The sequence below is a fragment of the Macaca thibetana genome, chromosome X (genome assembly GCF_024542745.1).
Source record: "Macaca thibetana thibetana isolate TM-01 chromosome X, ASM2454274v1, whole genome shotgun sequence".
In the NCBI taxonomy this organism is placed as follows: domain Eukaryota; kingdom Metazoa; phylum Chordata; class Mammalia; order Primates; family Cercopithecidae; genus Macaca; species Macaca thibetana.
The window spans coordinates 27,596,234-27,619,706 of NC_065598.1; the positions used below are offsets into that span (position 1 = coordinate 27,596,234).

A 23,473-nucleotide genomic window follows, 5' to 3' on the forward strand; every position below is an offset into this window, starting at 1 on the left:
TACAATTTTAATTTGTCGATTAAAAAATACTAACAGCCTTTCCCAGGAATAGCTCAAATTATTCCTTCTCCATTTAAAAATTCCCTGTAAATAGGCAGTCTAATACCAAAAACTTAAACTTCAGCATCGAATAAGAATACTTTAGAGCTCTAAACATTTTAACTATTCTCATTCATGTACAAATGTGTTAATCATAAGAAAAGGAATGCTAGGCCCTGCCCCGCCCCTGCTCCGTGGCTGCTGGTTTTCTCCGCGGGCACCTCGAGGGGTGACCTGGAGATATGGGGAGTACTGGGGGGAACCCTGGCTGGGTGCGGCTCGCGCTCTGCCTGGCTGACTTAGTGCTATCGCTCTACGCGCTGCACGTGAAGGCCGCGCGCGCCCTGGGCCGGGATTACCGCGCTCTCTGCGACATGGGCACCGCCATTAGCTGTCCCGTGCATCATCTCCTCCAGGTAGGGCAGGGGCTTCGGGTTGGTGCAGCACGTGCTGGGACAAGACAGCATCCTCAATCAATACAATAACATATTCCCTTGCATCTTCTACACACTACAGCTGTTAAATTGCCCGTGGACGCGCTGGGCCTTTGTCCTGCTGCTGCTGAGCTCCCTGCTGTCTCTGGCTGGTTCTGTCTACCTGGCCTGGATTCTGTTCTTCGTGCTCTATGATTTCTGCATCGTTTGCATCACCACCTATGCCATCAACGTGGGCCTGATGTGTCTCAGTTTCCAGAAAGTCCAAGAACCCCAGGGCAAGGCTAAGAGGCACTGAGCCCTCACCCCAAGCCAGGCTGGCCTCATCTGCTTTGCTTTGGCATGTGAGCCTTGCCCAAGGAGGCATATCTGGGTCCCTAGAAGGCCCTAGATGCAGGGCCATCTAGAGTCCCCCCTCCCTCTGCCATACCCACACATGACAATGGACCAAATGTGCCACACGCTCACTCTTTTTTCCACCCAGTGCCTCTGACTCTGTCCCCAAGGGCTGGTCTCCGAAGCTCTTGCCATTGCCCAAGGAGCGAAGGTTCTGAGCAATACAATTTTTTAAATTAAAAAAAAAAAAAAAAAAAAAAAGGAATGCTAGTCTATAGAGAAAATAGCTAGAGGACACTTTTCCTGATTTATGTGTTTACCTTCAATTGTCCAGTTGTTAATGCACTATAAATAAATTAGTCAGATTTATTAATGTTTTTATTATTCGTGTTCTTGTTACATAACAACACCAGAGAAGCAGCAGACAATTCTTTATCACAAGGAAAAGCTTTTGTTTCCTTAAGACATTTTGACTCATTATAGATTACAAAGCCAAAAGGTTTGGTTTCTTAAAATAGTATAACATCGTGCTGGTATAAAATTATATATGAAAACATAATGGGTGATTCAAAGACTTAGAAGAAGGGTTTGGGCAATAAAAATGTCCAATGTGGTCTGAATATATATGCTAATTTTTATTGCTGGTCACCTTATAAAAGGAGTTCTGCCTATAACAGTCAGTGTGTTCACCTATAAAACAAACATTTATTGGATATCGAAGAGAAAATTTATCAAATTCTCCTAATTTTTGTTGTAGATGTCAAACTTTAAGTTTGCAACATGCTCACAATTCAATTATGTGTCTTTCATTTTGTTAATCTGGCCTTAGTGTCTGTATCCATGTGCAGTTTTATTATCAGAAACTTGAACAAATGTATGATACAGTATTTCCAAAAGTAACTCAAACTATTTGTCTTAGGTGTGATGAATGCAAATTAATTCTCCCCTCCCTCAGGGTATTTAAGTATAGACTCTTTTACATAAATCATATATTAATATATACAATGTATCTTTGAAAAGTTCTAACATTGAATATGCAAAATTAAAACAAATCCAGCATTAAAATCAGTTACAAAACTTATACAAGTCACATGTTCAGGGATACTGGAATGAATGAGCTTATAGTCATCATCTCTGAGCTAACATTTCATCTCTCCAAGCCAATGTCTCAAACCAAGAACCTGATGATAAATTTTCCCTCACTGAAGAATAGGGATATCTGTTAGACCTATTTAAAATTTTTTGAATGATGTTCATTAACTCTAGTGATTTTTTCTCTTAAATTGTATCTTGATATTGAATAAATGATACCCTATTGACATTACTCAGTCTGAGAATCCAATATTGTATACAAGTTGTTGTGTGTATCGATGTATTATATATTTTTCCTACTTAGAAAAGGACCAGCACCTTTCATTATATTTACCAAAAGAGTTTAGGGATATATTGCACAGCATGGTAACTATAGTTAATAATAACGTATTGTATAATTCAAAATTGCTAAAAGAATAGATTTTAAATGTTCTCACCACAAAAAATGAGAAGTAGGTGAGATGATAGAATATTAATTATCTTGATTTAATTTTTCCACAATATATACATATATCAAAACATCAGAGTGTACCCGTAAATATGTATATTATTCATCATTAAAAATAAAATAGGCTGGGCACAGTGCCTCATGCCTGTAATCCCAGCACTTTGGGAGGCCGAGGTAGGTGGATTACTTGAGATCAGGAGTTCGTGACCAGCCTGACCAAAATGGTGAAACCCTGTCTCCACTAAAAATAGAAAAAAATAGCCAGGAGTATTGGCACACACCTGTATTCCCAGCTACTTGGGAGGCTGAGACAGAAGAATCGCTTGAACCTGAGAGGCGGAGGTTACAGTGAACTGAGACTGTGCCACTGCACTCTAGCCTGGGTGACAGAGCAAGAGTCCATCTCAAAAAAAAAACCAAAAATGAAGTGTAGATGTAAGATTATTAAATGTTTGATCTAAATCAAGATTCTGTCTTGATTCAGGTAGAGGGGAATGCATGCTATGAGACCTTCAACAATGACCACTACAGTTGTACACTGCTGTGTATTTTACTAGATTGATAATATTTAAGATGTTGATGGATCATTATCTACAACAGGTTATGTGATAAAATTGTATTTTACAAGCTGTTCTGTTTTATGGCTATGAATGTGTATATATATCTCATTTTATTACATTTCTATATCTTTAAAATAAAAAATTCACTGAATCAAAAAGAAAGGCAATATTTAATTAGAAATAAAATGAGTTCTAAATCTTTCATGAATGTATTCTGTGCAGGGAATTCTTAATGCTTTCCATTATTATGAGAGATAATATCAAGCCCAATTATTTCAAGTCAGGCTAAATCTTTCTACATTGAATGTGCTGAGATAAAAGCTCTTCAGTTTATAGGTGTTTTACCTAGAGCATAGGCCTTGGTCTTTGAAATATTTTCAGTGAAATTTATTTTTCATTATGCATTAAAGTTCTACTAAGTTTCTCACATGGGGCTTCCAATTTGGTCTGTCTTTACAAGGTTGGCTAGCTAAAAATAAAGTTTTGTCAGTTGCTCCTCTGTTTGTTCTCATATATATTTCTCTCCCTTTCCAATTTCGTATCACATGGGGGCTAACCCCAGGATAAATACTTCTCCCAGATTCGTGGGTCAGCTGATTTTAACTATAGTTTGCCAGTTGGAGACACTATCAGAAGAAAGAAGAACGAAGGGAGAAGAAATGGTATTTTTCACAATCTGCCAATGAGGCATGTTCAACACTAGCTGCTTCTCTATGGCTGCAGTTCCTACAAAAAATGATTCAAAATTCCTCCAGGAGATCCTGGTTACTGGGCTTTGGTAACTGCAACCTCTTTATCTCCTCAACAAAGGTGTTGTAGTAGCTTTTGAGATGGCTAATCTCTGATTTCCCTCATCGTTTCCTGTTTGTTTTTTTAGCAATTCCTTCGCCTATATAATCAATTTCCAATATTAAATTTCTTCTGTCTTAAGTATTCTGAAGGATCTCTGATTCCAGACTGGAACATAACTGATACATAATTATGCACAGTTTTATTTGATTTACCTGTACCTAACCCTCTATTATCTGTTTTCTGTTCCCACATTCCCAAATTTGAAATTGCTCTCACAATATTATTAATAGCATATGTATTGCCAAATCCAGTGGGTATATTTTAGTTCACTGGATACTTCTGCTTTCTTTGACACCGCTGACAACTCTTTTTCATAACTTTTGTATTTCATTTATTTCTACAGTGCTCTTTTTTGTTTCTACCCCCAATCATTTGGCTTAATTCTTTTCATGCTCAATTTTTTAAAACAATGTTATTTTCTCACATCTTATTTTTATGCTCTACTTGGAAGTATTCAGCTAAACTTAAGATCTTATGTTCCATTTAAATGCTGATGGTATCCGAATTAATTTTTCCATCACTAAATGTATTCTTACATTTCCTAAGCATATAACTAGGCATTTGTTGGATAATTTCAAAAATCTAACTTATTACCTTATACTTTCCAGAAACACACACACAGAGACACTAAACCAAACAACCAACCACAATACCCCTGCCCCGTTCTGTTGATTATCTTGTTGATGTCACCATAATCCACCTAAACACCCAAGACAAAAATGTGTGGTTCATTACTGACCATTGTGTCTGCAAAGAGTCTTGCCTCATGTTATTCATGCTGTGTGTAGCCACCTCCCACCTGTATAACCAGTAAGATATTGCACAAATGACTTCAAGGCTAGATTGTAAAACGGATTCCAGCTTATGCCTTTTCCTTCTTGAATCATGGGTTGTAGGCAAAGCCAGTTGCCATTTCATAAGAACACTCAAGCAACACTATGGATCTATTCGTTGGCAAGGAAATTAGTTCTCCTGCCATAACCAGCAAGAAACTGAAGCTCTTGCTAACAGCTATGTGAATTAGTTATTTTGGAAGCAGATCCTCCAACTCCAGTCAAGCCAGCTGATATGTGGCACTAGTTGACATCATGATTGCGACCATATGAGAAGATTCAGGCCAAAGCCACCCAGGTAACTGCTCTAGAATCCAGACCTACAGAAACTGTACTGGATAATAAATGTTTATTGCTGTTTCATAGCTGCTAAGTTTGGGGTAATTTATTAGGATAACCAATAGAACTACTCTGTTTCTCTTATTCTTTACTAATCATCAAGTTCTATCAATATTATTGCCCAAATATTTCTGGAATCTACTCTTTCATCTTCAAACACTACTGTTCTAGTCATTATCAACTCTAGCTTGAATTATTTCAGTGGCCCTCAAAATGATCTCTTGTTCCAGTGTGGTGTTTTGCAAATCCATCCTGCTATTCCACTCTCAAAGTGATTTATGTGGAATTCAAATTAACCAGGCTTCTTTTATACTTAAAAACATTCGGTGGTTTTTTTTTTTTCTTCAAAAGATAAAAGGAAAGTACTTGCCATGATGTAAAAAGTCTTAGGTAATCAGAAACGCTTTTTGTTTTTTTCACTCCAACTTTATTTCTTGCAACTTTTCAGCACTTATTTTTGTGTGCTGAAATGCTGAACTGCTTTAGACCTTGATAACCAGCAGCTTCATATCTGTATGTCACTTCTCCTGAATTTCCTTGTTTTAGAAGGCCCTGTCTTTTTCCTGATTAATTCATTATCAACTTTTGAGACCTAACTCAAAAATTATTTCCTCCAGGTACACTTCCATAACTCCTGGAAGTCAGATTAACCATTCTCCTTTTGTTAACCTAAAGTACCATTCACATTCTTCTAACATAATACGTACTTTATCATAATAAAATTCCTTAAGCAGTGGATTTCTCCACTACTATGTGTGAAAGATCAAAGAGTCATATTGTGTTTGAATAGAAATCTACTGGTTGCGTGCTTTATTTAGTTGTAGTTTGCAAGTCTACAAATGGAACAGACAGACCTAGGAGACTGAGGTTTTCTAAACAATAGAATTTATATATATATATATATATATGAGAGAGGGAGAGATGATAGACTTATATGTAACAGATAGAGATAAAGATAGTGCAGATCAAATGAATACAAGGCCAGTGGGTTATTTTATATACTAAGTGAGCAATTTACATTTCTGAAAGAAACATTTAATAACATAAGTAAGTAAAATATATTTATTGTAACAACCCTGATTTGCCAGATTGCATTAATAAACTGTTACATTTAAAAATCTTCTTTTCTTTTACTACTTATTAAACATAGGGAGGTTCTTTTTTTTTTTTTTTTTTTTTTTTTTTTTCCGAGATGTTGTCCAGGCTGTAGTGCAATGGCACGATCTCAACTTACTGCAACCTCCGCCTCCTGGGTTCAAGCGATTCTCCTGCCTCAGCTTCTGGCATAGCTGGGATTACAGGCATGTGCCACCATGCCCGGCTAATTTTTTGTATTTTTAGTATAGACGGGGTTTCTCCATGTTGGTCAGGCTGGTCTCTAACTCCCAACCTCAGATCATCTGCCCGCCTCGGCCTCCCAAAGCGCTGGGATTACAGGTGTGAGCCACCGCGCTGGCAACATAGGGAGATTCTTATAACTAACACAATAGATTATGCATGGTTTGATCTTAAATACATTTATTTCTATTGTCTTCTCTTTTTAAACTTTTATTGTGCATATTTAAGGTGTACCACGTGATGTTTTGATATACATGTAGATGAAGCAAATTAACATATACATCACCTCACATAGTTTCCCATTTTTTTGTGTGGCAAGAGCACCTAAAATATACTCTTTTTGCAGAAATCCCAAATACAATATAATATTATTAACTATAGTCTATGGCCCTCATATTATACATTAGATCTCTAGATGGGTTCATCCTATGTATCTACTACTTTGCGTCCTCCAACCTACATCTCCCCATTTTCTCCCCTTATGATTGTCCCCAGTAACCACTATTTTATTCTCTACCTCTTTGTACTTGCCTTTTCTGACAACACTCTGACATAATCAGAATATATTATCTAAAATTTATGTTATTTTAAAATGAGATGTGTAATAATAATTTTAGCATTTTAAGTTCAACAATAAATATAATTGTACTTTCCCATTTGTTTATCAGTTTAAAATAAGCAATGCTTATGAGACTTGATGTCCAAAATGGTAACCACGTGAATTTCAGGGATCATGTGAATTATTTCTGTACATTTCGTGCCTATAAAAATGCCTGGTCTTAACTAGACACCCTATACATATTGTTTAAACAGGAAAGAATTTGATCAAAAAGGACAATGATATTACTAATACATTAACACATTATATGGGCTAGCATGAGTAGGTTATCATTCATTTAAGGTTTACTTGTGTTGTTAACAATTTTTGAAAAAATACACATTAAGTAACTAAAATATCATATTTTAGTAAATGGTACTCTGAATTTGACTTAGGTCTGCAAAAAAATGTTAATGATATTGACCATGGTTGATGAAGACAGTTATTGATTTCACTTAAATGGCAGTTAGTGAAATAAATGTATAGAAGGTGAAAGAATAAGCATAACTGTCTTAGTCCACTCCTGCTACTATAAGAAAATACCTGGGACTGGGTAATTTATAAAGAACAGAAATTTATTTCTCACAGTTCTGGAGGCTGGAAGTACAAGAATAAGGGCGCCCACATATTTGGTGTCTGGTAAGGGCTTCTCTCTGCTTCTGAGATAGCACCTTGCTGCTGTGCCCTCCAGAGGGGACAAATGCTGTGTACTTACATGACAGAAAGAACATAAAAGTCAGGCAGCTCTCTGAAGACTGTTTTATAAGAGCACCAATTCATTCATGAGGGCGGAGCCATCATCACTTAATCATCTCCCAAAGGCATCTTTTAATACTATTACATTAGTGATTAAATTTTAACATATGAATTTTGGGGGACGCATTCAGAGACCACAGTAATAATTAATTTTATGAAACATTTTTCCAGAAAAAAAAAGATATATACAAGTGCAGTCAGGCCATTAATTCAGAAAAATGTCTAAAATATTAAATAGGGTTGTTGGTTTGTTTATTTTCTTATTATTTTCAACTTTAATATCTGGCTATTATAAGGGAAATATTATAGGTGTAGATGAAAGAAAAAACCGAGAGAAACCGAGAGATGCCTTCAATTGAGGGTGACAGCTGACAAAGATGGAGAAATCAGATTTCAACAACTATGTCAAAAATCATTACAATTGGGATAATTCAGAGAGTAATTTAAACTCAAAAAATTTTAATAATTCGGGGTCAGGGAATACTACTAATTTATAGCTATAAAATAAATCTACTTAATAATGTTTCTTCAGTCATTAATAAAAAGTAAAATTAGATTTAATATACTCTGTGTTATAAAGTAACGGAAAATCAAGAGAATGCAATGAAAAGAGTTTATTTCTGGAAAATGTTAAAGACTTAATCATGCAATGAGTTTATAAAAATGTGTTTTTTATGCATTACATGATGTCCTAAGACAAATATAAAATATAAAATAAATTGACATACATAATATATAATATTTATGACAAAGATAAGATATATTTACCTGTTTTTCAAGAACAAAACTTAAATTTCTAAATTATATGATCATATAAAAAAGATAAATAACTAAAACCAGTATTTTTTGCTGAATACTTTGCCATATTTGCATTATATATGTAATTTTTATATAAAATATGCACAAATAAAGTTTTATCTTTCATGTCAGTCCAGTTTCTACCACAAAAAGTAACTCTTATAGTTGGTATGTACCCATCCCATGAAAGCTTTTCAAAAATTTTTAATATCCATTCATTTATATGCATAAACATATATAACCATTATAATCATGGCACATATAGCTGACACTTATTGAGTATAAATCTGTAAGAAGCACTGTCCTATGTACTTCACAAACATTAATTTATTTAAGCTGTGGTAAGTAAGTCCTTATGATGTTAATTCTAGTATTCTTATTTTAAAGACGAGGAAATTAAGGTACAGAGAGAATAAATAAATTTGCCTATGATGACACTACTAGGAATTGGAATTTGTAGTCAGAATTTGAACCCAGGTAGTCTGTCTCAAGAGCCTGGAATTTTAACCATGAATTATACTGGTTTTTGAATTAAAATTTTATTTTAAGGTAATTATAGGTTCGCAAGCAACCATGAGAAATAGTACAGGGAGATTCTGTGTATCCTTAACCCAGTTTCCCCCAGTGGAAACATCTTGTAAAACATTAGCGCTACCTATCAACCAGGATATTGACATTAATACATTCAAGATAAAGAACAACTTTGGGAGGCGAGGCGGGCAAATCATGAGGTCAGGAGTTCGAAACCAGCCTTGCCAACATGGTGAAACCCCATCTCTACTAAAAATACAAAAAATGGCTGGGCGTCGTGGCAGGTGCCTGTAATCCCAGCTACTCAGGACTCTGAGGCAGGAGAATCATTTGAACCCGGGAGGCGGAGGTTGCAGTGAGCCGAGATCGCGCCATTGCACCCTGGCCTGGGCAACAGGGCAAGGCTTCATCTCAAAAAAAAAAAAAAAAAAAAAAGATACAGAACAATTCCATTACCATAAGAATCCTTCATGTTGTCTTTATAACAACCATGCTCCTTTCCCTGTTTCCTGGAAACTATTAGTCTCATCTCCCTTTCTATAATTTTGTCATTTCAAGAATGTTATATAAATAGATTCATATAGTTTTTAACCATTCGGATATTGGCTTTTGTCAATCAGCATAATTATCTGAAGATTCATTTAAGTTGTTTTGTATATCAATACTTCATTCTTTTTTATTGCTGAATAGTAATTTCATGGTATGAATGTAGCACACTTTGTTTAACCATTCACACATTGAGGTATGTCTGGGTTGATCCTATTGGGGCTATTACAAATAAAGCTGCTATAAGCAACATATCAGTCTACAGGTTTGAGTGCGAACATGTGTTTATTTCTCTGGGATAAATTTCTAAAAATGTAGTTGCTGGGTTATATAGTAATTGCTAATTTGGTTTTATTTAGAAAAACTACTCTCAAACTGTTTTCACGATGACTATGCCATTTTACGTCTCCACTAGCAATGTATGAGTGATCTAGTCTCTCCACATCCTCACCAGCATTTGGTATTATCAAGACTTTTTATTTTAGTCATTCTAATGGGTCTGTAGCATTGTGGTTTTAATTTGTGTTTCCCTAATGTCTAAAATTTCTTTTCATGTTTTTTGTCCATTTTTCTGATCGGATCTTTTTTTTTTTTTTTTTTTTTTTTTTTTTTTTTGCTGTTGAGTTTTGAGAGTTCTTTATATATTCCAGATACTAGTTCTTCGTTGGATAGCTTGTCTCTTTATCCTCTTAACAGGATCTTTCACAGAGCAAAGTTTTAAATTTTTGTGAAGTCAAATTTATCACTTACATCCCTTTACTTCCCTCACTTTTAAGGTATCATTTTTTTTTTTTTTTTTTCTGAGATGGAGTGTTGCTCTGTCTCCCAGGCTGGAGTGCAGTGGCGCCATCTCAGCTCACTGCAAGCTCCGCCTCCTGGGTTCATGCCATTCTCCTGCCTCAGCCTCCCGAACTGCATATTTTACTAGATTGATAATATTTAAGATGTTGATGTATCATTATCTACAGCAGGTTATGTGATAAAATTGTATTTTACAAGCTGTTCTGTTTTGCGGCTATGAATGTGTATATGTATCTCTCATTTTATTACAGTTCTATATCTTTTGGATATAGAAAGAGTAGCTGGGACTACAGGCACTTGCCACCACGCCCAGCTAATTTTTTGTATTTTTAGTACAGATGGGGTTTCACCGTCTTAGACAGGATGGTCTTAATCAAAGCAATCAGCAAAAATTAAAAAGTGGATTAAAATGAAAAATTATATTATAATTAAAAAATTAAAAAGTGGATTTAACCACTTTTTAAATCCAAATAAATGGAGAAGATAATTAGGCCAACTCTTTTGCTCACTTCTTCTCCAGTCATTTCAAAACATATCCACAGAAACCAAATGCCACAGACTAGGCAGTTTGTAAACAACAGAAATTTATTTCTCACAATTCTGAAATCTGAGAAGTTCAAGATCAAAGTGCTAGTAGATTTGATGTCTGGTAAAGGTTTACTTTCTGCTTCCAATATGGTTCCTTGTTGTTGCATCCTCTGGAGTGGATGAACGCTGTCTTCACATAGCAGAAGGGACAGAAGGGCAAAAAGGGACAAACTTTCTCCCTCAATCCCAATTATACAGATGCTACTACACTTCCATGATTGTGGAGCCCTCACAGCCTACTCACCTCCCAGAGGCTCCATCTCTTAATGCTGTTGCATTGGGGATTAAGTTTCAACATGAATTTTGGAGGAACAGAATCATTCATACCAATTTTATAAATGAAAAGTATAGTGCTATTTTTGAAACGATAGCTATAAACTTATTTTTCACATTTTTTTTTTTTTTTGTAGATAGGGTCATGATTTTTTTTTTTTATTATTATACTTTAAGTTCTAGGGCACATGGGCACAACGTGAAGGTTTGTTACATATGTATACATATGCCATGTTGGTGTGCTGCACCCATTAACTCATCATTTACATTAGGTATATCTCCTAATGCTATTCCTCCCCCCTCCCCACAATTGGACCCGGTGTGTGATGTTCCCCTTCCTGTGTCCAAGTGATCTCATTGTTCAGTTCCCACCTATGAGTGAGAACATGCGGTATTTGGTTTTCTGTTCTTGCAATAGTTTGCTGAGAATGATGGTTTCCAGCTGCATCCATGTCCCTACAAAGGACACAAACTCATCCTTTTTTTATGGCTGCATAGTATTCCATGGTGTATATGTACCACATTTTCTTAATCCAGTCTGTCACTGATGGACATTTGGGTTGATTCCAAGTCTTTGCTATTGTGAATAGTGCCACAATAAATATACGTGTGCATGTGTCTTTATAGCAGCATGACTTATAATCCTTTGGGTATATCCCCAGTAATGGGATGGCTGGGTCAAATGGTATTTCTAGTTCTAGATCCTTGAGGAATCACCACACTGTCTTCCACAATGGTTGAACTAGTTTACAGTCCCATCAACAGTGTAAAAGTGTTCCTATTTCTCCACATCCTCTCCAACACCTGTTATTTCCTGATTTTTTAATGATTGCCATTCTAACTGGTGTGAGATGGTATCTCATTGTGGTTTTGATTTGCATTTCAGTGATGATGAGCATTTTTTCATGTGTCTGTTGGCTGTATGAATGTCTTCTTTTGAGAAATGTCTGTTCATATCCTTTGCCCACTTTTTGATGGGGTTGTTTGTTTGTTTCTTGCAAATTTGACTGAGTTCTTTATAGGTTCTGGATATTAGCCCTTTGTCAGATGAGTAGATTGCAAAAATTTTCTCCCATTCTGTAGGTTGCCTGTTCACTCTGATGGTAGTTTCTTTTGCTGTGCAGAAGCTCTTTAGTTTAATGAGATCCCATTTGTAAATTTTGGCTTTTGTTGCCATTGCTTTTGGTGTTTTAGACATGAAGTCCTTGCCCATGCCTATGTCCTGAATGGTATCACCTAGGTTTTCTTATAGGATTTTTATGGTTTTAGGTCTAACATTTAAGTCTCTAATCCATCTTGAATTAATTTTCGTATAAGGAGTAAGGAAAAGATCCAGTTTCAGCTTTCTACTTATGGCTAGCCAATTTTCCCAGCACCATTTATTAAATAGGGAATCCTTTCCCCATTTCTTGTTTTTCTAAGGTTTGTCAAAGATCAGATGGCTGTAGATGTGTGGTATTATTTCTGAGAGCTCTATTCTGTTCCATTGGTCTATATCTCTGTTTTGGTACCAGTACCATGCTGTTTTGGTTACTGTAGCCTTGTAGTATAGTTTGAAGTCAGGTAGCCTGATGCCTCCAGCTTTGTTCTTTTGGCTTAGGATTGCCTTGGCAATGTGGGGTCTTTTTTGGTTCCACATGAACTTTAAAGCAGTTTTTTCCAATTCTGTGAAGAAAGTCATTGGTAGCTTAATGGGGATGGCATTGAATCTATAAATTACCTTGGGCAGTATGGCCATTTTCACAATATTGATTCTTCCTATCCATGAGCATGGTATGTTCTTCTGTTTGTGTCCTCTTTTATTTCACTGAGCAGTGGTTTGTAGCTCTCCTTGAAGAGGTCCTTTACTTCCCTTGGAAGTTGGATTCCTAGGTATTTTATTCTCTTTGAAGCTATTGTGAATGGGAGTTCACTCATGATTTGGCTCTCTGTTTGTCTGTTACTGGTGTATAAGAATGCTTGTGATTTTTACACGTCGATTTTGTATCCTGAGACTTTGCTGAAGTTGCTTATCAGCTTAAGGAGATTTTGGGCTGAGATGATGGGGTTTTCTAAATATACAATCATGTCATCTGCAAAGAGGGACAATTTGACTTCTTCTTTTCCTAACTGAATACCCTTGATTTCTTTCTCTTGCCTGTTCGCCCTAGCCAGAACTTCCAACACTATGTTGAATAGGAGTGGTGAGAGAGGGCATCCCTGTCTTGTGCCAGTTTTCAAAGGGAATGCTTCCAGTTTTTGCCCATTCAGTATGATATTGGCTGTGGGATTTTTATAAATAGCTCTTATTATTTTGAGATATGTCCCACCAATACCTAATTTATTGAGAGTTTTTAGCATGAAGGGCTGTTGAATTTTGTCAAAGGCCTTTTCTGCATCTATTGAGATAATCATGTGTTTTTTGTCTTTGGTTCTGTTTATATGCTGGATTACGTTTACTGATTTGTGAATGTTGAACCAGCCTTGCATCCCAGGGATGAAGCCCACTTGATCATGATGGATAAGCTTTTTTATGTGCTGCTGGATTCAGTTTGCCAGTATTTTATTGAGGATTTTTGCATCGATGTTCATCAGGGATATTGGTCTAAAGTTCTCTTTTTTTGTTGTATCTCTGTCAGGCTTTGGTATCAGGATGATGATGGCCTCGTAAAATGAGTTAGGGAGGATTCCCTCTTTTTCTATTGATTGGAATAGTTTCAGAAGGAATGGTACCAACTCCTCCTTAGAATTCTGCTGTGAATCTGTCTGGTCCTGGACTTTTTTTGGTTGGTAGACTATTAGTTATTGCCTCAATTTCAGAGCCTGCTATTGGTCTATTCAGGGATTCAACTTCTTCCTGGTTTAGTCTTGGGAGAGTGTAAGTGTCCAGAAAATTATCCATTTCTTCTAGGTTTTCTAGTTTATTTGCATAGAGGTGTTTATAATAATCTCTGATGGTAGTTTGTACTTCTGTGGGGTCAGTGGTGATATCCCCTTTATCATTTTTTATTGCATTTGTTTGATTCTTCTCTCTTTTCTTCTTTATTAGTCTTGCTAGTGGTCTATCAATTTTGTTGATCCTTTCAAAAAACCAGCTCCTGGATTCATTGATTTTTTGGAGGGTTTTTTGTGTCTCTATCTCCTTCAGTTCTGCTCTGATCTTAGTTATTTCTTGCCTTCTGCTACCTTTTGAATGTGTTTGCTCTTGCTTCTCTAGTTCTTTTAATTGCGATGTTAGGGTGTCAATTTTAGATCTTTCCTGCTTTCTCTTGTGGGCATTTAGTGCTATAAATTTCCCTCTACACACTGCTTTAAATGTGTCCCAGAGATTCTGGTATGTTGTATCTTTGTTCTCATCGGTTTCAAAGAACATCTTTATTTCTGCCTTCATTTCGTTATGTACCCAGTAGTCATTCAGGAGCAGGTTATTCAGTTTCCATGTAGTTGAGCGATTTTGATTGAGTTTCTTAGTCTTGAGTTCTAGTTTGATTGCACTGTGGTCTGAGAGACAGTTTGTTATAATTTCTGTTCTTTCACATTTGCTGAGGAGTGCTTTACTTCCAACTATGTGGTCAATTTTGGAATAAGTGTGATGTGGTGCTGAGAAGAATGTATATTCTGTTGATTTGGGGTGGAGAGTTCTGTAGATGTCTATTAGGTCCACTTGGTGCAGAGTTGAATTCAATTCCTGGATATCCTTGTTAATTTTCCATCTCATTGATCTGTCTAATGTTGACAGTGGGATGTTAAAGTCTCCCATTATTATTGTATGGGAGTCTAAGTCTCTTTGTAAGTCTCTGAGGATTTGCTTTATGAATCTGGGTGCTGCTGTATTGGGTGCATATATATTTAGGATAGTTAGCTCTTCCTGATGAATTGATCCCTTTACCATTATATAATGGCCTTCTTTGCCTCTTTTGATCTTTGATGGTTTAAAGTCTGTTTTATCAGAGACTAGGATTGCAACCCTTGCTTTTTGTTTTTGTTTTCCATTTGCTTGGTAGATCTTCCTCCATCCCTTTATTTTGAGCCCATGTGTGTCTCTGCATGTGAGATGGGTCTCCTGAATACAGCAAACTGATGGGTCTTGACTCTTTATCCAATTTGCCAGTCTGTGTCTTTTAATTGGACCATTTAGTCCATTTACATATAAGGTTAATATTGTTATGTGTGAACTTGATCCTGTCATTATGATATTAGCTGGTTATTTTGCTCACTAGTTGATGCAGTTTCTTCCTAGCGTCGATGGACTTTACATTCTGGCATGTTTTTGCAATGGCTGGTACCTGTTGTTCCTTTCCATGTTTAGTACTTCCTTCAGGATCTCTTGTAGGGCAGGCCTAGTGGTGACAAAATCTCTAAGCATTTGCTTGTCTGTAAAGGATTTTTTTTCTCCTTCACTTATGAAACTTAGTTTGGCTGGATATGAAATTCTGGGTTTAAAATTCTTTTCTTTAAGAATGTTGAATATTGGCCCCCACTCTCTTCTGGCTTGTAGAGTTTCTGCCGAGAGATCTGCTGTTAGTCTGATGAGCTTCCCTTTGTGGGTAACCCGACCTTTCTCTCTGGCTGCCCTTAACATTTGTCCTTCATTTCAACTTTGGTGAATCTGACAATTATGTGTCTTGGAGTTGCTCTTCTCGAGGAGTATCTTTGTGGCGTTCTCTGTATTTTCTGAATTTGAATGTTGGCCTGCCTTACTAGGTTGGGGAAGTTCTCCTGGATGATATCCTGCAGAGTGTTTTCCAACTTGGTTCCATTTTCCCCATCACTTTCAGGCACACCAACAGACGTAGATTTGGACTTTTCACATAATCCCATATTTCCTGGAGGCTTTGTTCATTTCTTTTTACTCTTTTTTCTCCACACTTCTCTTCTCGCTTCATTTCATTCATTTGATCTTCAATCGCTGATACTTTTTCTTCCAGTTGATCAAGTTGGTTACTAAAGCTTATGCATTTGTCACATAGTTCTTGTATTATGGTTTTCATCTCTATCAGTTCTTTTAAGGTCTTCTCTGCATTGATTGTTCTAGTTATCCATTCATCCATTCTTTTTTCAAGGTTTTTAGTTTCTTTGTGCTGGTTATGTAGTCCCTTCTTTATCTCTGAGAAGTTTGATCGACTGAAGCCTTCTTCTGTCAACTCGTCAAAGTCATTCTCCATCCAACTTTGCTCTGTTGCTGGCGATGAGCTGCGTTTTTTTGGAGGGGGAGATGCGCTCTGATTTTTTGAATTTCCAGCTTTTGTGTACTGCTTTTTCCCTATCTTTGTGATTTTATCTGCCTTTGGTCTTTGATGATGGTGACGTACTGATGGGGTTTTGGTGTGGGTGTCCTTTCTCTTTGTTAGTTTTCCTTCTAACAGTCAGGGCCCTCAGCTGTAGGTATGTTGGAGTTTGCTTGAGGTCCACTCCAGACCCTGTTTGCTGGGTTATCAGCAGCAGAGGCTGCAGAAGATAGAATATTGCTGAACAGCAAGTGTTGCTGTCTGATTCTTGCTCTGGAAGCTTCGTCTCAGGGGTGTACCCTGCTGTGTGAGGGGTGAGGTGTCAGTCTGCACTTAGTGGGGGATGTCTCCCAGTTAGGCTACACAGGGATCAGGGACCCACTTGAGCAGAGAGTCTGTCCGTTCTCAGATATCAACCTCCATGCTGGGAGATCCACTGCTCTCTTCAAAGCTGTCAGACAGGGGCATTTACCTCTGCCGAGGTTTCTGCTGCTTTTTGTTTAGCTATGCCCTGTCCCCAGAGGAGGAGTCTATAGTGGCAGGCCGGCCTCCTTGAGCTGTGGTGGACTCCACCCAATTCGAGCTTCCCGGAGGCTTTGTTTACCTACTTAAGCCTCTGCAATGGCAGGCACCCCTCCCCCAGCCTCACTGCTGCCTTGCAGTTAGATCTCAGACTGCTGTGCTAGCAAAGAGGTAGGCTCCATGGGCGTGGGACCCTCTGGGCCAGGTGTGGGATATAATCTCCTTGTGTGCCATTTGCTAAGACCCTTGGTAAAGTGCAGTATTAAGGTGGAAGTTACCCGATTTTCCAGGTGTTGTGTGTCTCAATTTCCTTTGGTTAGGAAAAGGAATTCCTTTCCCCCTCATGCTTCCTAGGTGAGGCAATGCCTCACCCTGCTTTAGCTCTCACTGGTTGGTCTGCACCCGTGGACCAGTGCCAACTGTCCAACATGCCCCAGTGAGATGAACCTGGTACCTCAGTTGAAAATGCAGAAATCGCCCGTCTTCTGTGTCACTCATGCTGGGAGCTGGAGGCTGGAACTGTTCCTATTCGGCCATCTTGGGTGTGCCCCCCCTTTTCCACATTTTCTTAAAAGTAGCCCACTTTTTCAAGTTTCAAAACACATATTTTATTTCAAATATCATGTTTTACTACTGTGTAACAATTGCATCTATAATGCACAATTCCTAGCCTACTGCCCCGAAACTTGAATTTTTGATTTTATTTAAACTAATCTCATGTTTTTCACAAACCCTTTTCATCTCCAAAAATATGCATTCTTGTTTTTAATTTCAAAGCATCACAATTTTCAAAATGACATTCTTCAATGCAAAACCTTCCTTTGGCTTACATTATGTGTATTTTCCTTTCTCATATTTTGTTTTGGATATAGGGGAACAACTAACTTCAATTTTAAAATGTATTTATAAATATCTGCAGAATTAAATGTCTTTTGAATATAATTGTGGCCTGTTTTATACTGCTTTCTTAACAATCACCTGCAAATGAAGGGCATTTGATACTTGTTGAATTGAATTATATTCTCCTTATTATCATATGTAGCCCTATATCTAAGGTGAGTTCCAACAAACCATAGAAGCATTTACTACACTCTGTGGGAATTAGTACAATTAAATGTGTGCTTAAGTCATTAGTAAACACATGCTGATTAGTTTCCAAAAAAAAAAAAAGTTTAAAACATTGTGTTAAAAACTACTAAAGTTATATATTTCAGATGAAAAATAAAAATAAGACACTAGCACATTGATAAATGGTAGTTCATGCAACAGATTCTGATTTAGTAGACTGTAGTTGAAATGTTCAGATAAGTGAGAAATATCTTACTGAAAATGAAAATGTACTATGTACTACAAGAAAGCATGGGTAGTTATTATACTGTCATAGGCCTTCATTATGAATATAACTATAAGTTATTGCAGCCCAGACTACATTGGTGAGCTTGTAAAGAAATAATTATCTAGCTGTATTCACAATGCTACAAACACTCACAACATTTCATTTTATTCTCAGTGCTAAATCAAAGATGAAGGACCTGCATAGGGTTTGCTTTATGCAATTAGATAAGAAAATTCATGCTAAGGGAGCATAATTGCCAAAGATTACACAGCTTGAGCATGCCAGATCAGACTAGAACACACATATTCTGGGTCGAGAGCCTCTTCTTTTTAAGGCTGTATATGATTGTTCTAGAATTTTAATATCTAGATCTATGCCCATAGATGGTATCTTCCTCACCCTCCTAGCTGCTGCCCTACACATGCCTTCTTCACCTGTACTGAGCTAATTTGCTTTCATTTCAGGTTGTAAATGTGATGCTGACCCTAGACAGATTTAGAAGAGATTTTTATTTCTATTCTTGTCTCACAGGGGTGAGATTTAAGAATGCTATTTAAATACTTGTTAAATTAAATGTGCCAAAGTAATATGAAATTAGAAACTCTATAAATGGATGGTAATTCCAAGTAATCAAACACATTAGGAAATTCAGACCAGGTCATTTTGCAAAGTCAAAAGTGTAAGAACTCAAAGTATCTAATTTAAAATTTAGTCTTTTTTTAATGTCTGTAATGGAATTAGTTCTCCACTTCCTTTTTCCTACAGTATTTTCTTTCCAACTCTGACTACACCATCATATATTCAGATATCTGACCCAGAGGACATGTCAACGAGCTTCCTTGACTGAGCCAGGTAATTTTGGAGAAAGAGTCCCTGAAGAAGGGCCAGAATTCTACCAAGAATAATCAGACTTAAAGGTAGTGGTCCAGTGGAAGCTCCTTAAAGCCCCAGGGGACATTTGGTAATGTCTGAAGACATTTTTGGTTACCATAACTGAATGATAGCTGCTTCTGTCATCTCAGTGGTAGAATCCAGGGATGCTGCTAAGCTAGGCATTTTTTAATGCACAGGCTCCCCTCATACACACCCTGAAGAATTATCCTACCTCAAAAGTCAATAGTGCTAATATTGGGAAACACTGATCTATATGGGTATGTATCTCACTTTTTACTATGACAATGTTGTAGAGAGCTTTGCATAGTTAACACTCTAGCAAGTTCTAACTTACTGACAATGAGAAAGATCTATGATATATATCTAGTGCATTGTCTAGTATAGTAATCACTAGCCCACTTGTGGTTTTATTTATTTATTTATTTATTTATTTATTTTTGAGATGGAGTTTCACTCTTGTTGCCCGGGCTGGAGTGCAATGATGCCATCTTGGCCAACTGCAACCTCTGCCTCCTGGGCTCAAGCGATTCTCCTGCCTCAGCCTCCTGAGTAGCTGGGATTACAGGCATGTGCCACCAAGCCCGGCTGATTTTATTTTTTTAGTAGAGATGGAGTTTCTCCATATTGGTCAGACCAGTCTCAAACTCCCGACCTCAAGTGATCCGCCCGCCTCGGCCTCCCAAAGTGCTGGGATTACAGGCATGAGCCACTGCACCCAGTCTGTGGTTATTACATTTAAATTAAAATTATTCCTGAATAAAGTTGAAAATTTAGTTCCCTTGTAACACTAGCCAGATTTTGAGTGCTCAATAGCTACATGTGGCTAGAGATTACAGTATTTCAACATTTCCATCATTACAAAAAGTCCTATTGCACAGTGCCAATTCAGAGACTCCGCATATTAACAAAATGAAAGTGAAATATTGTTGACACAGTGATATCTCATATGTGTGGGGGAGATGGTGTAAGAAAGCTTATCTACTTTTAACGATCACTCATGCACCCACAAAAAATATCTAGCGGAGTTGAGAAATTGAGCAAGATAACAGAAAATAAAATTAAAATTTCCTGAGAATGACTGAGGCCAGACTAGAATTTAAACTGTATACAATTTAATATGCACACATAATGTTCTATTTCCCTCTTAATTGATGAATTAGAATAATAGTTAAGCAGTTGGTTTTCTCTTCTGAGTGTCAAAAGCTGCTATGGTTCCACTCCACAAAATCTTCCTTGGGGTATATATCTTTTTTAAAAGCTCTGATGGTATAGACCTTGCTGGGTTTTCCAAGAACGAACTTTAATAATAAAGTCTATGTTGTAATTTCTCTGTACAAAAAGCATAGCATCTCTTTTGATATGTTTAGTGTAATGTTGGTTACGGTTCCCAGTATAGGTGCAATAACTGATCTTATTTTACATAACATTAAAGATGAACAACTTTTCTTTTATACTGTAAAAGAAAAATTATACCAGACCAATTAAACGGGGAAGGGAAAATTTATTCAAGACTATTGCAATAGGAGAGGGAGGTTGAACTCAACTCCCCTGAAAGAAAAGGCAAGAGGATTTTAAATGCTAAAGACAGCTAATAGAAAAGTAAGATAGAATGGGAGAGGTGTGTCTGTACGATTAGGCCATCTGTGTTTGCTAATTGGCACTTATCTAAGTTAGGCTCTGACTCTCCCACAGAGTCTGGGAGACCAAGGCTCTATCTTTCTAGATGATTACATTTCAAAGGGATGGCTCACAGGTTCTTGAGGAAGATATCCCTGGTTTGTAAAAGATTTACATCTCAAAGAGCCAGAGAAAGGAACTTACAATTGAAAGTTTTCTAAAGAAAATTCTCTAAGAAAATAAGGACGGGGCCTATAGTCAGGAAGAAACCTGTCTAATATTTAATCAAGCTGAAGGGAATATTAGGGCCGTCTTGGTTAATGCACAGTGAACTATGTCATTTTGAACCTTAATTGCTGAGAATAGTAATTTCTGATTTGAATTTCAGTCAAAAAAAAAGAAATATTCCATTGAGCAATATCTTATACTTATACTCCCCTTTTGTAACCAAGTTACACAGTTACACATTTTATCACCCTAACTGAGGCTTAAATTAGTGCCTTTTTTTTTTTTTCAGGTTATCAACTTCAAGAAACTCAATAGTGATGAATGGAAAAAAGAAGGAGTGGAAAGTAGTAAGGACAATTGCACCTAATTGCACCTAATTACCAACTCCAAATTGTTACAAGAAGATTCATTCATTTTCAGATTTTCTAACAGCAACTTCTCAGTGCATAGCAATGCTATAGTGAATCATACTTGAAGACAAAGTCTCAGTTTCAGGAGTTCACAGGGTGGAAGAGATGAGTTCATAGACAATTTGGTCATCTCGAAGACAATTTACATGGGGTATACATGCAGGATCTCCTTGTCTCTAAATAATATTTTCATTTTAACTTCATGTGTTACTCTTCCCTTCCGCCCAACGATGTGCGTTCTAACTTCTCTTCAGAATAAGGAAAATCTCCCAGTTTCATTTGTTCATAACACTCTGCATTCTAAAGTGTCGCTCACAACTGCAACTATTTAAATATTTGCATAACTGTTTATTTTTAAATGTCCCATCCTCGTTGTTTGTGAATTCCACAGTGCATAAATGCTCATAGCTGACTTCTCCATTGCTGTGTCTCTATGACCCACGAATTAAGAAGAAATTACTTAGGCAGATAGTGAGGGTATAGAAGTCCTCGGTAAAGTTTTTATTTTAATGAAAAGCAGCCCCAAATCATTTTCCTTTCTAACAAAGAGCAGCCTGTAAAACGAGCTGCTGACAAAGATGCTGGCAGTTATGCTAATCATGTTCAAGATGGTGGCTCTAACGTCCCTTCTCTTTGTCAGTCATGTATACAGTAAGGAGCAGACAAGATGGTGCTGGCCAAGGGGAAAGTTCATTTGCATAATAATGTGTCCAGAATTGGTGGGTTCTTGGTCTTGCTTACTTCAAGAATGAAGCCTCGGACCCTCACGGTGAGTGATACAGTTCTTAAAGATGGTGTGTCCAGAGTTTGTTCCTTCAGATGCTCAGATGTGTCTGGAGTTTCTTCCTTCTGGTGGGTTCGTGGTCTCGCTGACTTCAGGAGTGAAGCTGAAGACATTCACGGTGAGTGTTACAGCTCTTAAAGGTGGCATGCCTGGAGTTGTTTGTTCCTTCTGGTGGGTTCGTGGTCTCGCTGGCCTCAGGAGTGAAGCTGCCAACCTTTGCGGTGAGTGTTACAGTTCATAAAGGTGGCACATCCGGAGTTGTTCGTTCCTCCCGCCTGGAGTTGTTCGTCCCTCCTGGTGGGTTTGTGGTCTCGTTGGCTTCAGGAGTGAAGCTGCAGACCTTCGCAGTGAGGATTACAGCTCATAAAAGCAGCGCGGACCCAAAGAGCAAGCAGCAGCAAGATTTATTGCAAAGAGCGAAAGAACAAAGCTTCCACAACATGGAAGGGGACTCAAGCAGGTTGCTGCTGCTGGCTTGGGTGGCCTGCTTTTATTCCCTTATCTGGCCCCACCCACATCCTGCTGATTGGTCCATTTTTACAAAGCACTGATTGGTCCATTTTACAGAAAGCTGATTGGTCCGTTTTACAGACTGCTGATTGGTGCGTTTGCAAACCTTTAGCTAGACACAAAAGTTCTCCAAGTCCCCACCCATCTCAGAAGCCCAGCCGGCTTCACCTCTCACTAGCACTCACCACGGGACTTTGGGGCACCTAGTCCACACACTCTGGCAGCCTAGAGGGAGCTTGTCCCCTGATCAAGCCCAGCAGATGCTGGCCGGCCATGCCGAGTGAAGGGCCCACCAAGCCTGCGCCCAACTGGAACCCACACCAATGCCTCTCTCTCCACGCCTACCTGCAAGCAGAGGGAGCCAGCTCTGGCCTTGGCCAGCCCCAGAGAGGGGCCCCCACAGCGCAGCGGCAGGCTGAAGGGCTCCTTGAGTGTGGCCAGAGCAGACGCTGAGGCTGAGGAGGCGCCGAGAGCAAGCGAGGGGTGCTAGCACGTTGTCACCTCTCAATCCTCCCTCTAAACAGGACACCCCAACTGCTGTTGGGAATTCGGCCGATGACCGCTCTAGCTACTTCCTGCTGGATAGGGGCAAAGAAGGAGCCCTGCAGTTGTAGTGTCCTCTAGAGGGGAACTCTTTAGGCCAGCATAAGGGCCAGCAGGATGGTCTGGGGTCCTCAGTAGAAGCTGTTAGTTGAGCTCATTTGGGGTTCCATTTGTAAGACCATCTGTAGCTTGATGACCTCAATTCTAGAGGAAACAAATTTGACAAGAAGGTTAAAAATACAGGGTCCAAAGGCGAGTGA

General features: G+C 38.0%; 1 protein-coding gene across 1 annotated transcript; it reads left to right on the forward strand.

Moving 5' to 3' along the window:
* Positions 1-281: 281 nt before the first annotated feature.
* On the forward strand, positions 282-668 carry LOC126946887 (vitamin K epoxide reductase complex subunit 1-like). Its single transcript, XM_050777603.1, has 2 exons — positions 282-432; positions 556-668. The coding sequence occupies exons 1-2, from the start codon at positions 282-284 to the stop codon at positions 666-668; spliced, it is 264 nt and encodes an 87-aa protein (XP_050633560.1).
* Positions 669-23,473: the final 22,805 nt, after the last annotated feature.